Consider the following 15,713-nt stretch of genomic DNA (forward strand, 5'->3'; position numbering starts at 1 on the left):
AATCCCCAATCATGGCTTAGACGCAGACACATCTTCCTTATTTCTCATTTAATGTTCCACTTATGCATTTATAGTGTGAAGAGGAGAAATGATCAACGATGAAAGATGCTTGTACATGTTTGAGGTGAATCACATACAGAACAGGCATGTAATCGAATGGTTTCCAATAAATTACGTTTATTTCTCAACATGTTTGTATATTTATTAACCATGCAGTCTAGCACTTTAAGGCTGATAATATTCCACATCACAGAACGCGTACAGTTTGACACTAAACACACAGCATGTATACCATCATTATACGTCAAGGTCGGAGATCATATACATAGAAACAGATGCCTGCTTCAACCTTGCCGGTTGTCCTTTCTTCTTCTCTACATCTTTTGAACACCTAACTGGGTAAGCAGTGTTTTAACAAAAGGTATAAGAAACAACAATAGCAAGGCACACATTTTTTGACGTTTAAAACCTTCCCTCGTACCCTCCCTCTATATCTTAGGAATTAAAAAAAGGAAATGGTAGATAGATACTGAATTGAAGTCAACAGTCGTCATCAATCTTTTACTACACAACACTGTTCAGCTGTTTCCAACCTGGGCTGTGTTGCATAGATAGATCTACTTGCTTTTGCCTTTCATTAGGATATCGGTCCAACTTCCATTTCCTCCATCAGTTGAGTGCCAACACAATCACTCTCTTTCTCTCTCTCTTTCTTAACACACGTTGCCATGGAGCTGGAAGTCTCAGAACTCTGTGGAACTCTCAGCAGTGCTGTTCTCATAGGATTATCATGTGTCCTCTTCAAATTTCACCTTACTTTGTTCTGATGCAGCAAACAAGGAAAACTTGTGCCCTGGGCTTATAACATCTGCGGCTGGTTGTACAGTACCGGTGAGATAGTGAGAAATGCCATGCAAACTGGCGGAATAACTGTGTGTGTGTGTTTGTGTGTTTGGTGAAAAATGGACGTGGGGTTTGCATGGTGGTCAGCAGAGCAGTGAGGTAGCTCAGTTCCAGTCTGGGACAGGATTGGAGGAGCAAAGGACGGTGGGGGTCAAAGGTCAGGGGTCAGCGTTACAGCAGCCAGGAGGAAGAGGAGGAAGCTGGAGTAGCAGGTTGGACAGAACCATGCACCAGGGGAACAGGGGGACCAGGGGAGAGAGCCCAGCCCAGGCCACAGGCCACCAGGATGGACACTGCACACAGACACTGCACCCCTCTCTCACAGCTAGGCTTTGGAGTTGGCTGTGGAAACACTCCCAGATAGTCTCTGTAAATAAAAGAACACAACGATCCATTTCAATGTCAGTGAATTAGTAGGTTATCATAACACACTACCTGTTCTATAGCTATTTTAACTTTAAAAATTCCACCTAATTTAGTAGTGACCAGCTCACACAAACAATGCCAGTGATGTTACAATGCAACATCACATACTCTCAAAAACACAATTTGAAGGGCGAGTATTTTAAACATTTGTCCTCAATGCACATACAGTATTTCATCAAACCACGCTGTGACACAATACCTCTGTAGTATAGATAACACTAGTTATATTAGTCTCTAAACCATAGACCATGGTACAGACAGTCTGATTCATCTAGCAGTGCTTCATAGTCTGTATTCATCATTGGCCTAATTGCACTTGTTCCCCTTTTATAGTGGTGTGGCCTGCAGCGGGGCTGAACAGGTGGGCCAGACGAGGCGGTGCCAGGGTGCCACGGGGGTCAGATACAGCTGTGTAACTGACTACTGTGTGTAGCTAGCTAGCTGTGACTTCTGAGGCTGGCACTGGCATGGGGACAGGGGACATGACTCACCTGCGGCGGCGGCATGTGTGTTTGTACAGACTACCGGGGCTCGGCTGGGGCTCACGTGTCCTGCCCTGAGGGCTGGCATGGGACAGCATGGGGACAGTGGGGGAGAGGGGGGACAGGGGGACTCACAGAGGGGAGACAGCAGAGTCTCAGGGGTGCCCATTTGGGGATGACATCACTACATAACTAAATGCAACTCTCCCTTCAGTAACAGTTTGTTCATACTACTAGGGGATACAGAGCCATGAATATATATAGTTCTGAGGTGATTTGCCTTTGTGGTGAGTGACTTCTAGTTGAGTAAGGCTAAATGTGGCGAATAAATGTATACTGTATTAAAATAATCGTGGGTAAGGCTAAATGCGTTCTGTGTGTACATGTGAACTTGCTCAGAGACTCCCAGCAGGGATTGGAATTAAACTGTGAAGTCATTGATGTATTCTTCATCTTTGTGAAATACGCATTTCATAAGGGAGGATGACTGACTACCCAAGCAAAGGCTCTCATTCTTCCAGCACTTTCTGATGAGGCCATGAAAGAGAGTGAGGAAAGGGCATAATGTAACAGCTACCTGCAGTCGATATATATATCCCTTATTAGATAATAGCTTATTTTCAAAACTATTTGCTGGTAAAGGTGCCACCATGTAGAGAGTAGAGTTCCTGTTATTTTAATCATAACATTGTCTGACTACTAGACTGAGGCACTTGAGTCATGAATGCCAAAAATAAGCTTTTATGTCCTATCATAGAACATTTTGTGCAGAGATGGGTGAAAAGAAATAGCGTACTAGTTCACCTTTTGAATTAATGGCAAATCTTCTTCTAAATGTGCTTACTTGCAGAATGGAATGAGGTGGAAAATGTGTTGTTTGCAATGCAATGCTATGATGACAGGGAGAAACCCCTTTAGACATTTTCCCAGGTAGAGTACACAGCCCAAGTTAGTGTGTGTGTGTGTGTGTCTATGTGGGCAAGCATGCATGCGTGGGCGTGTGAGTGTGTGTGTGTGTGTGGCGGTGCTCATCATACGTACCCTGACCTGGGGCCTGGCGGTTCCAGTCTTTGAGGTAGATGAGCCGTCAGAGACGGGGCCACTACCCTGGGGACCCCGGCCCCCGACCTCCCCATAACCTTTGCCTGACCTTGGAGACTGAGGAGAGGAGAGAGAGAGGGGGGGAGTGATAGAAAGAGAGAGATGTGGAGAGAGAGGGGGATGAGAGAGAGAGGGAGAGGGTTGGAGAGCAAATAAATCAAAACCACATTAGAATTAAATTGTTGGTGGTGTTCTATTTTCTGTAGTATTTTCTAATCCACTCATCCTTTAGTTACAGTGCATAGCTACAAGAGATGAGGAAATAACATAGGGTTAGGGTAAATGACTTCAAACAACAAGTACCGAATGGAAAACAATTCCCCTCTTTCCTTTAACTAATTTTTATTGAGAATTGCCTTAATAACTTTGAAAATAATCTGTTTGTAAAGATCTGTGTATCAATTACATTTCCTGCTCGTAGAAGAATCATTAAGTCTACACCAGCCCAAACTACCCCACCTTTTAGCTTCCTTTGTTGGATGTTTTTATAATTACGTCAGTTTACAAGGTAATCACTTAATTATTCACCAATTGACACAGACAGATAACGGTGTGACAGAAGGTCAGGCATCAGGTTTCTGAAGAGAGCAGCCAGAGCCGTGGCAACTTAGCATATGAAATAGAGAAACCGCTTAAAAGAACACAAACACATGCTAATTCAGTCATGAAATTAAGTAATGATTCTTCGCCGGGAATTCTTGCTTATGAATCATAATATAATCTGACTGATTATGATTATTCTGTTCCGTAGACCTTAACATTCTTAACCGGAGGATGCTAAGCAAATCCCTCTTCCATCGACACTTCAGGGAAGAAGAGGAGGAGGAGGGAGGGGGGATGAACGAAGGTGTGAATAAAAATACCTCTTCGATATTTAGTCCCAGATATGAATACATACAGACTGAAATGCACACCAGTCCCATTACCTGGAGATATAAGGGTGGGTACTGTATAATGTCTAAACTCACCTGCTGCTGTTTATGAGTTGACTTGAGTTCCTGAAGAGAGCTGTGGCCTTTCCTGACACTCTTCTGTTTCATCCACTGTGAAGCAGGCCCTTTTTCATCTCTATCACACTTTCTTATCGGGGGACAGTTAATTTTAGGATTAATACAGTGGCTGCCTTCCTCTTTTAAAGGATTTGTACTGGAGCAAGAGACTCTTATCTTAGTCATTACAGGGGAAATATTGGATTCAAGCATTTTAGCATCTGCAAAACATTCAACAGTGTCTATCAGGGTTTCACATGGTAACGGATTAAGATAAGAAGCCTCATTATGGCACTGTAGCTGGCTCTCAGCTATACTTCCAGGAGAAATACCATGTGCTTTTTGGTATTCATTGCAGGTGGGCAGAGGTGCTTGGCTCTGACTCTGACTCTGGGCAGAGGGAGAGGAGGAGTAGCAGTCCATTAGTTTGGGACTGTGCCTCCTGGGCCTCTTGGTGACAGCCATGCTGTAGCAGAGAGGAGGTCCCAGGTACACTTCCTCAGTGCAGGCCTCGAACAGCATCTCCTCGTCCCGGATGTCTGGGGTAGTCGACAGTAAGGGCGTGGTGCTTTTGCTGTCTAAGCAGACGCTGACCTCTCCACAGTCGGAGTCGTGGGAGGAGAGGGATAAGTAGGAGTAGAAGTCTCCCTTGCGGAGGTGAATGGGCCGGTGGGAGTGCTCCAGGACTTTGTCCCTTATCTGGGCTCCAGTCTGGCCGGGTCTCTCTTGGTCTTCCGCCTGGTTTTCCTTGTTCTTCAGAACCACAGAAGCCATGTCAATGATCTCCATCACAAAGTTGTGCACGTTCTCCTGGCTCTTCTGGTCCTTCCGTGGGGGCGGCTGGGGGTGGGGGTGGCTGCAGCAGGGGCGGTCTGAGTTGGGGTCTGGGCCGGGGTTGGAGCCGGCCTCTCGTCTGCTCTGTTGGGTGTGGACATCACTGAGGAAGGAGGAGAAGAGGTTCTCCTGGCTGTTGTTCCCAGAGTGTGGTGGTCTCTGCAGGGTGTGGTGTTGGTGGGACCCCCGGCAGTCCTCCAAGGGAGAGAGAGAGGGGGAGGGGTGGCTGGAGCTCTGGCAGGGGATCTCCCCTTGGAGCTGGCCCTCCAGAGATGACTCTTTGGCCTGGAGCTGGGACAGCGTCTTACATGAGGACGGCGTGGTGGACGTGATCATTCCCCCTCTCTGGTCCTCCCCTCCGTTCATCGATGACTCGTTCACGTAGAAGTCTTTGAAGGACTCCCCTTTCATGGTGAAAAGGCTCCCCTCCTCTCTCAACAGCTCATCGTCCTCATCCTTCCCTTTGATATGAGAGTTGTCCACGTTCCCGTTCTCCATGTCATCTACAAACTGGCTGATGTAGCTCCTTGTGGCATTCTTCCTGTTGGTGTCCCCCACGTCCCGCCCTTGGAGACACTCCTTTTTCACAATGCTGTTGGTGTGGGACTCAAGGAGCCTCAGCGCCGAGGGGCTCAGGAAGGAGCGGCGCTCATTGCCTACAGACGGCCTGCTAGTGTTATCTCTGGAAAGGGTGCCACACTGCAGCTCATCCCCTAGAGGGTCATCCCCTTGGTTCTTGTCTCTGCCGGAGCCGGACTGGGACTGCTGCTGGGAGCGGGTGGGCTTCTGGATCCAGTTGTGGAACTCGTTCTTCATGTACTCCAGGCCCAGGGCGAAGGTGCCCTCCATGTACTCCTCCTCGGAGGTGACTGAAGAGTCCTCCTCCTCGTCCTCTTTGATACCCAGCTCCTCCTCAGTCAGGGTCAGCGTGGAGCTGGACAGAAGGTCACTGTCGTCCTCGTCGTCCGTGCAGGCCGAGGTGCATGACACGTTGACCACCATGCTGATGCTGGCGTCAGCCTCGTCGTGACCCCCGTGACCTCCATGATGACCTCCCGGCTGGGCCCGGTGGTGGTGCTTCCTGAAGGAGGCATTGGAGTCCAGAAGACAGCAGCGGTTCCTCAGCACCGCCAGGTCCTCAGAGCCCACTGACGAGTCCTCCGTGCTGCTCAGCTCCGTCAGAGACGCCGCTGAGCTCTCGTTAACTGAGGAGGGGGGACCACCCCGGCCCCCGGAGAGGCGCCCAGCGTGCCCGGGCCCCCCAGATCCGTATCCAGCCCCCGGGAGGCGCAGGGAGCTGCTGCTCAGCAGGGTGATGTCAGAGATGCTGCGTGTCATCTTCAGGCCGTGTAGCGGGGTCTGGATGTTCTCCAGGCGTTTGAGGAGCTCCAGAGTCCTGCGACTCAGTTCCCCTGTGGGCTCTATGGCTCCGATGCCTAGGCCCAGCTCCCTCAGGCTGCCCTGGCTGCCTCCCTCTACATCTCCCTCGGCCTCCTCCCAGCTCTTACACGGGGCCAGCCAGCTCTCCAGAGACATGGAGCGCTGCAGAGTGTCTTTGACGAATGGAAATAGCTCCCCCGCTGCGTATAGGGACTCCAGGGAGGACCCCTGAGACAGATGGGGAATCTCTCCATCTCTACGGCCCTTCCCCCCTGTCACTCTCCTCTCATCGTGGGTCTCATCCTCCTCGGAGTCAGGGCAGAGGCCACGTCCGTTGATCAGGATCTCCACATTAGGTTCTCTCCTGTGTCTCCTCCTGTTCTCCCCTCCTCCACATCCTTCCTCTCCTCCTCTCCTATTCTTCCCCGCTTTGGATCTGCTTTGGTCTTTGTCTCTCTCTCTCAGTGCCGTGACAGCCACACAGTCCCCATACAGAGCTACCTTGTTGGCCCGCTCCAGGATCCTGTCGATGTCCTCATCACACACCCTGTCCCTCTCTTTGTCCTTTTCCCCAGGCGAGTCGCCTCCTGTGGGCGGTGTGAGGGAGGTGCTGCCCCCTCTCCTGGGGTCTTCCTGACAGGCCGTGGTCTCCGTGTCGCCCTCGCTGACTATCCCGCTCTCGCTCTCTGATCTGCGGGCGGACTCGCCGTGGCCCCCATGCTTCCCCTCGCCGAGCAGACCCCCTAGGAGGTCTGGCAAGGACTCCACAGATGAGAAGGAGGAGTCTTTGCTCAGGCTCTTCAGAAGAGGCTGCTTCCTCCCAGCTTTGGCTGGTGAAGAGGTCTTGTGTACGGAGAGGATGTGAGGCTGTCTGTAGAGCTCCACATTATGCAGGTTGTACACCTGATAGACACTAGGACGCTGAGAAGACAGAGGCATCACTCCGGAAGATTCGCTCAAGGACATTCCTCGCTGAGTAACATGCAGGCTCGCCTCGGACATGTCATAGTCTAAACTGGCCCCGGGGGATCCTGGACCTGATTCACATTCAGCATTTTGTTTGTCATCAAATTCCAATGGCTCCATGTGCTCCACGATGGTCATGTCCATTTCATCCCACTCCCAGGAGTCCTCTGCTGGGCTGTGGAGGTCCATGAGACCAGCCTCTACAAGGTTCCCCGGGACCTTCAGAGAGACAGAGAGATAAAAGGGAGAAGCTCAAATTGAATGGTTCAAAATGATTGAAATGACATAATGTTCTCTTCTGAAATCAATAAAAAAAAGAGCAGTCCTGTTTTTTATACTGGATTAATAACTGAAATCAAATGATCTATTCTGAAAAAAATGATGTATACAGTCCTTTACATTTTAGACAGGACTTTAAATCACATAATCATAGTATTTAAAAAGCAATGCATTCATAGCACAACTTTTTAAAAAAGTGCCATTGTCTTGAAATGTGCTTAGACACAGACATTTTGCTAAGGAGGACACAATTATACAAATTGCTTGGCATCTCGTTAATATAAGAGAGAGGGCATATTTATATTAGCCATTTTTATCTCATTAATCGAATAAAGTGGTAAATCTAACGCTTGCTATGTGGCACACCCTGTGTAATTAATTTTTATTAGATTTCTGTTTATTCTCTTCTTGCTGATAAGGGAAATCCTAATGACTCTAAGCTGGGGTTGCTAATGCAGGATAAAACCTTCAGCTGTGAGAACAATCAATCAGTCTAATCAAATCAAAATATTATTATCTCTATCTAGCTGCCTCAGCTAACCTAGACAACACAACTAAATGTTGCACCAAGCAACTATCTAACTAACTAATCAGTGGTAAGTTTCCACTACGACCATTGTTCGTCCACCGTCAGCTGTTTACCAAAACAGTGGCGGAGTGTCCGCTTTGTTGTTTTTTGTACTGCAGATTGCCCCTTTAAGATGATCTTAGCGCTCAGAAGATATCTGAACCAAAGCCTTCACCTATAGCATTAACACATATAGGATTGAACTAAATGGTCACAAGGAGCACACAAGGAGCACACAAGGAGCACAGACTAGGCAGTCTTATTAGGCACTTTATGAGCAACTAATAAAACAAGAACACAGAAATCCCCTTCCTGACAGTAGAATAATTGCCATGGAATGGTAACAGAGGAGCACTCTCAAAATACCCAAACGCTAGAAAAAGTGAGCCCTGCTAGCCTGCAATGTCTCAGGGTGTGGGACCGGTGTCTACAGAAGAGACTAGCACAGCAGCCACAGCCGTTTTATCATTGAGCACAGTGTTTCATTTATAAACAAACCCAGCGAATATGTTTTATGTTTCTCCCCTATTCTGGACACATCGTCCAGGTGAAATTGCACTTCAGCCTACAAGGTCAGATTTCTAGTGGCCTTTGCTATTTGTCTTCCCTTCCTGTTGCACTGGAGTGGTTATAACAGAGTGGACAACCAACCAACCCAAAAACCCTGCCTGCATTGGGCTTTTGTACCACAGCTGAGGATTGAGCTTCCATCACAGCAGGGATGGAGTCAATTCAGTTTCAATTCAGTCAATTCCAGGTAGTGATTCATAACGTTACATTTCGGTTTCTATGGGGATTTTCTATGGGGATAGTTTTCTAAGGATATTTTTGAATTCATACACTTTAATTCATGTACTTCAATTCACCTCCCGAATTGACTGAATTAACCCCTACCCTGGTCCGCAGTAGCACGTTGCTGTCCTCCAGGAATGCAAACGAGAGGACAGAGACAGAGACTATGGACTATGAAGATATGAACATAGAAGAGGTGGTGGTTGTGGCGGCCATTTTACTGAGTTACAGATTTAATGGCGATTCCATCTGTTCTCCACATTAAAGAAACAGACTGAAGGAAACATAGGTACTTTGCAGAGCAACTACTCATTTACTACTCAAACCACTTTTTAACAAGCCTCTATTTGCAATATTTGGAGCTGAGCCTTGTGCCATTACACATTTATGAACAAAATGGGGGTTGTGTATAGAATAGTCTCACACTGCCAGATATTTACATTTACATTTTTAGTCATTTAGCAGACGCTCTAATCCAACTTTGAAAGAGGGGTCTCAATGTGTGTGTGTCTCCGTCACCAGATCTCAACCCAATTGAACACTTGTGGAAGATTCTGGAGCGGCGCCTGAGACAGTGTTTTCCACCACCATCAACAAAACACCAAATGATGGAATTTCTAGTGGAAGAATGGTGCCGCATCCCTCCAACAGAGTTCCAGACACTTGTAGAATCTTTACCAAGGCGCAGTGAAGCTGTTCTGGTGGCTTGTGGTGGCCCAACACCCTATTAAGAGTCTTTATGTTGGTGTATATATAATGTTGTCAATGGCTACAGAGTTGCATTGTGAACGTACAGCAGGCCTTGAGATCAAGCTACTTCCATCCTCTATGGTGAACTTAACACATTAACATCAGTCAATGATTCTTTGGCAACACCACCTGCTGATGGAGTGGGTTCAGTGCTGGGTTCAGTCAGATGGGAAGGGATCCTCTCCAACCAGCCGCCATCCCCCTCCTTTCATATATCCAAGGCTGCGTACCAAATAGCACCCCATTCCTATGGGCCCTGGTCAAAAGTAGCTCACTATAGGAAAAGGGTGCCATTTGGTACGTAGCCCATATATCCAAATGTACCACAGCCACTTTCCCTGCCGTATACATCACTATTATTACTCCATTATAGTTACAGTGCAGTACTTTATTACCAGGCACTGCATTACCTTCTATTTATCTGGCCTAAATAACTTATTCCTGGACAGCTCACTTTGAGAGGAATAATACAACTCATAAATAGCTAATTCTAGAGTTGGGGAGTTCCTTCAGAGGGCATAAACTGAACCTTTATGACTGAAACGGAATGTATTGCTAGCTACTAGTATATAAACGTCCATTTTAGTCGACGCTCTTATTCAGAGCGACTTACAGGAGCAATTAGGGTTAAGTGCCTTGCTCAAGGGCACATCTACATATTTGTCACCTAGTCAGCTCGGGGATTCGAACCAGCAAACTTTCGGTTACTAGGCTACCTGCCACCCTGTGTACAAAGTATATTCACGTGACCAGCTGTATATAAGTGGTAAATTCTGCAATTAAGTGTAGCTCAATTGGTAGAGCACGGCGCTTGTAATGCCAGGGTAGTGGGTTCGATCCCCGGGACCACCCATACATAAAAATGTATGCACGAATGACTGTAAGTCGCTTTGGATAAAAGTGTCTGCTAAATGGCATATCATATTACTATATTTAAGTGAGAAAAGCAGCAGACACCCAAGGTCCCTTGAGGACTGGAATCACCCATCCCTGGTCTAGGTATCTTTACAGTCAGACTTGTATGAACCGATTTGTGCCATCCAGGCTGGGCTGAGGTCTCATCTGGTCTGAGAGGTACAGTATATATTGCATATACTGTATATTGCTAATACCATTATTGAGTTCCACTCGCTTCACCCATTGTGTCAGGTCAGTATCTTAACAGTATTAGAACCGTATGGTACCATGCAGGGCATGTCTGAGGTCTCACCTGATCTGTCCCCAGGGCCCTACGGAGGCGTGTCTGCCACTGCAGCACCTGCATGACGATGGCCTCCCAGCGGCGCTCCAGGTTGACAGTGAGCAGCTGAAGCTGCAGGGCCTGTTGGTCTGAGTCTAAACCACTCTGCTGCTCCTGCAGCCGCTGGCACAACCTCAGTACAGAGGACACACCCTTACGCCTTCCACGCACCTCCAGACACAGAGACTAGAGAGGGGAGGGCCAGAGAGAGGGGGGAGGGGGAGAGGGAGAGAGAGAGAGGAGGAGGAGAGGGAGCGAGAGAGAGAGAGAAAAAGAGAGAAAGAGAGAGAGAGAGAAAGTCAACATAAAAATGTAAAAAGTTCTGAGTACTCCTTTAGAGTCCATTGTTCACAACTTCCCATAGTGTACAGTAGGTTTTAAGAGTAGTTACAGTAGCCTTTGTAACCATATTAATTGGCACCATGGTGGGGAGTGGGGGACTCAGGAGAAGAAGTCATGAATACCAGCATGTGTGTACGAGTCTTTATAGTTCAAAGAGTTAGACGAAGCTGTCAAACCATTAACAGCCAAAAACCTGCTAATGAACTTAATTGAACATGGCTATCGTATATTTTTCCTCTCTCTGTAAAGCCTACAAATGTGTGATTTTAAAATTAGCATTTTATTATTCTCTTTAAAGCCTCTTTTCCCTACTGCTCCTACTACTGCTGCTGCTGTTTTGCTTAGATGTAGCTTAATGCAACCCAGAACCCGTCGGCGTCCCAAATGGTACCCTATTCCCTATATAGTGCACTACTTTTGCCCAGGGCCCTATGGGACCTGGTCAAAGAGGTGTACTAAATAGGGAATAGGGTACCATTTGAGACACAACCCCAAGACTCTCCTTTTCCCTCCACAGACACACTTCAGGGGTCGACCAGGGACTACCCTCACTACGCCCCTGACTACCCCCCTACGCCACTGATGAGGTCCCCACAACAATATGCCCTGTCAGGATTGTATGTAAATCAGGCTCCTACTCCCTTTTATGCCTGCCATAAACAGGAGAAATATTCAACATTAAAAGGGCAAAGCCCCCACTGTAGGCTGCTTTAACTTTAATATGCTAGCTGCTGCAGCGTGTGGTGGTATGAGGTCACGTGTAATGCAACTGCAACAACCACAACACATACTAACACCTTCTTAAACAGTGAAACACCAGTGTGTGTGTGTGTGTGTGTGTGTGTGTGTGTGTGTGTGTGTGTGTGTGTGTGTGTGTGTGTGTGTGTGTGTGTGTGTGTGTGGCCCAGGCCAAGACCCCCCTTTTTAAATATGCAGCGATGGCATAGTGACTAGAGAACCAATGCTCCTTCCTGTCTGTGTGCAATAGGACAAAAACATTGGGAGAACAATTTATGTAAATCCTGCTTGCTCTGCAAAGCATTCCCTTACATTTTCTTTACATTACCCAATAAATATTAAACACTATTACATTTAAATTGGATTTTTCTCAGCAGTTTCCACCCCGTTTTAGCATATATTTACAGGCCTCCCTGTTCTTTTTAAACAGGTAATGTGATTGCAAAATGCAATGGCTGTGTTCTGAGAGGAAGGGGGATGGTTGTTGTCAGTGATAAAGTTACCCTGTACAAAGTACAACAGCCATCGGTTTAGAGAGTCAGTGGCCCTCAACAACTGACAGATGACTGAAAAATACACACATTAACTGCGTCCCAAATGGCACCCTAATCCCTATACAGTGCTTTACTTTTGACCAGGGCGCATGCTGCCATTTGAGATACAACCATATTGTGGATACACATTCAGACACACTACAGGCTCATTGCATTGGGTACAAGTAGATCCTAAAGTTGCTTATTTCTCTCTCAGACTGGTTCTTATGTACCTAAAGGTAAGTCAAGAAAAGTAAATACATCTCATATCAGTATCAGCTACAGTACTACTCCACACTGTTAGATTAGAAAGCTAAAACTATGGCCAATAGCATCATGCTAAATGGGCACTGGAATATCAAGCTTTTTACATTTTCAAACTCCCTCTTCAAAACTCCTCCGGCCTCATTCTTTCTGCATTGCTGGGTTTCATGAACTGATTTCTTCTCCCTATTGAGTCCTAGCCTTATTGACATAGAGGCTAGGGGTATAGTCTGCCAATATTTGCTAAAAAGCTTTTCCAAATACATGGAGCAGTGGAGTGGTCTGTCTGCTTTCTCCCTGTATGCAGAGAGAGAACCATACAATGAGTCCGTTTCAGGCCGAGCGTTGGGAAGGGCTACCAGTCAGTGCTGGCCTCTCTCCAAGAAGCTCTATTGTCCTTATCCAGATATCAGAAAGCCCAACCAAAAAAACACAACAAAAAACAAAACAGCCATCTCTCAAATGAACTGAACTGTCAAGCCCACAGCCACAGATAGACGGACAGATGGTATAGCTACACTTATCAGATGGTTTTTAATAAAGGAATCTTATGATCAACTGTCTGGTAATATGCGGCCCCAGTCGAGCTGGAAACACAATATAGAGGCTGTTAGAAATGACTATTAGAGATGACTATTCAGAGCTCATCACATCCTCCTCAGGAGTCAGGACTCTATCACTGGGCATGATCCATCTTGTGTACTGTATTAAGCTGTAGCAGGTTGCAGACCCAGCCCTATCAGAGCAGGTACAGTAATCACAGCACAGGCAAATGGAGACCTCCCAAGTATGCATCTCTCTCTCTACTGTCTCTCCATGCATCCTCTTTACATAAAAGCAGGTCTACAGTAGAGGTGCAGGATCTTAATTTGATTACTCAACATGGGATGGTTGCTTAAACAGAGATTAAGCCTAGTCCTGGACTAAAAAGTTATTTCAATGGAGAATCTCCACTGAGAGTGCTATTTAGTCCTGGACTAGGCTTAATCTGTGTCTGGGAAACCGGCCCTACATGAGTTTTAAAAAACGGTGATATAGTGCATAGTGAAAACTTGTGAGAACTTGACTATCTGTGATATTAAAACCATACTGTATATGCAACTACAGGTGTATGATCTTAATTTGATCACTTTGTTGTTGATAATTTTCCTACACCGCAGGAAATACAGATGAGCTTCATGATTTACATACATTCACAGAAAACCTGCACTAACACATGGTTATATTAACAGTATTACACTTTTCATGTAGGATCATTTTGGCCAGCTAATAGCCTAACCACAGATCAAGCAATGCCATGGACTAAACGTTCAAATCCTGTTGCTGCAGGATTATTTTGCAGCGAAAATACTGGTCAAATTAAGATCCTACAACTGTAACTTCAAGGGCGAGATTTTGGTTACATTTCCCTTAATAAAATCCACTAGAATTTTCAGAGAGAAGTATTACTCCATGATATGACATTATAACACTTTTAAAGAGACCTCAAAATAGCAACATTTTACAGACAGCGGTTCAATAAGACTAGCGGAGACATTGTGTTCTCTTGTTGTTTTGATCAGAGTGTATGTCGCAGAATGTTGTTTGTTGTTCTGTAAAATAACATATCGACAGATCTCCTGCTATCCTTTATATCCTCAGTCTGTCCATTTTTAATACATGCGGACAAGATGGAGACGCCAAGAACAGACGAGACGCCCTCCAGTAGAAAGGAACAGAAACAGGGATTTAACTCTGACAGTGACCCAGTGGATATTCAATCAATTACCATTAATTAGAAATCTCTGATTAATTCTATTTGTTGATTAAGTCAATTAAAACCACAAGCACTTGTTATCTCAAATGAGTGTAATGAATTCTTGTTCCACATACATATTCCCATAGTTTAGACTCGCTGCCTCCAGCTCCATCCCCCCTCTCTCTCTCTCTCTCTCTCTCTCTCTCTCTCTCTCTCTCTCTCTCTCTCTCTCTCTCTCTCTCTCTCTCTCTCTCTCTCTCACACACACACACACAACACTAGGAAGACACCTGAGTGTCTGGCAGATAATTAGCTTGGGTAATTGACAAATAGTTAGGGGCTTGTATAACGAGATACATCTAAGCTAACAGGAACCTGTGTACCCTCAGGCCTGGAGGGAAATAAAAGTCATTCCGCTACCCAAGAATAGCAAAGCACCCTTTACTGGTTCAAACAGCCAACCAATCAGCCTGCTACCAACCCGTAGTAAACTTTTGGAAAAAATAGTGTTAGACCAGATACAATGCTATTTCACCGTAAACAAATTACAACTGACTTTTAACACGCTTATAGGGAAGGGTACTCAACATGTACGGCAAATGACTGATAATAAGAATTGTGGGACAGTATCGATCATAGTCTGCTGCTGAAAAAAACATGTGTTATGGCTTTACGTCCTCTGCTATATCATGTATCGAAAGTTACCTGTCTAACAGAACACAGAGGGTGTTCTTTAATGGAAGCCTCTCCAACATAATCCAGGTAGAGTTGGGCATTCCCTAGGGCAGCTGTCTAAACCTCAACTCAATCTTGTAATGAATCATGTGGAAATTGAGCAAATTGAGGAGACTAAACTGCTTGGTGTAACCCTGGATTGTAAACTGTCATGGTCAAAGCATATTGATGCAACAGTAGCTAAAATGGGGAGAGGTCTGTCTGTAATAAAGCGCTGCTCTGCTTTCTTCACATTGCTATCAACAAAACAAGTCCTACAGGCCCTAGTTTTATTGCACCTGGATTACTGCCCAATCATATGGTCAAGTGCCACAAAGAGGGACATAGGCAAATTACAGTTGGCCCAGAACAAAGCAGCATGCCTGGCCCTTAAATGTACTTGGAGAGCTAACATCAATAACATGCATGTCAATCTCACCTGGCTCTAAGTAGAGGAGAGATTGACTGCATCACTACTTGTCTTTGTTAGAGGTATTGACATGCTGAAAGCACTGCGCTGTCTGTTCAAATGACTAGCACACAGCTCAGAAACCCATGCACACCCCACAAGACATGCCACCAGGGGTCTCTTCACAGTCCCCATGTCCAGAACAGACTGGAAAACGCACAGTACTACACAGAGCCATGACTACATGGAACTCTATTCCACATCA

At 46.1% G+C, this 15,713-nt stretch overlaps 1 protein-coding gene across 1 annotated transcript in view; it reads right to left on the reverse strand.

The window, feature by feature from the left end:
* Positions 1–230: 230 nt before the first annotated feature.
* The window catches only part of LOC311116030 (A-kinase anchor protein 6-like), a gene marked incomplete at its 5' end in the record, with an annotated part of 63,602 nt that continues 48,119 nt past the window's right edge, over positions 231–15,713 (reverse strand). Inside the window, 4 exons of the mRNA XM_084191160.1 lie at positions 231–1,270; positions 2,853–2,969; positions 3,881–7,300; positions 10,681–10,896. Coding sequence (XP_084047286.1) covers positions 1,229–1,270; positions 2,853–2,969; positions 3,881–7,300; positions 10,681–10,896 — 3,795 coding nt within the window. The remainder of the gene's footprint in view (positions 1,271–2,852; positions 2,970–3,880; positions 7,301–10,680; positions 10,897–15,713) is intronic.

The sequence above is a fragment of the Coregonus lavaretus genome (assembly GCF_964263955.1).
Source record: "Coregonus lavaretus genome assembly, contig: HAP1_SCAFFOLD_613, whole genome shotgun sequence".
Taxonomy (NCBI): domain Eukaryota; kingdom Metazoa; phylum Chordata; class Actinopteri; order Salmoniformes; family Salmonidae; genus Coregonus; species Coregonus lavaretus.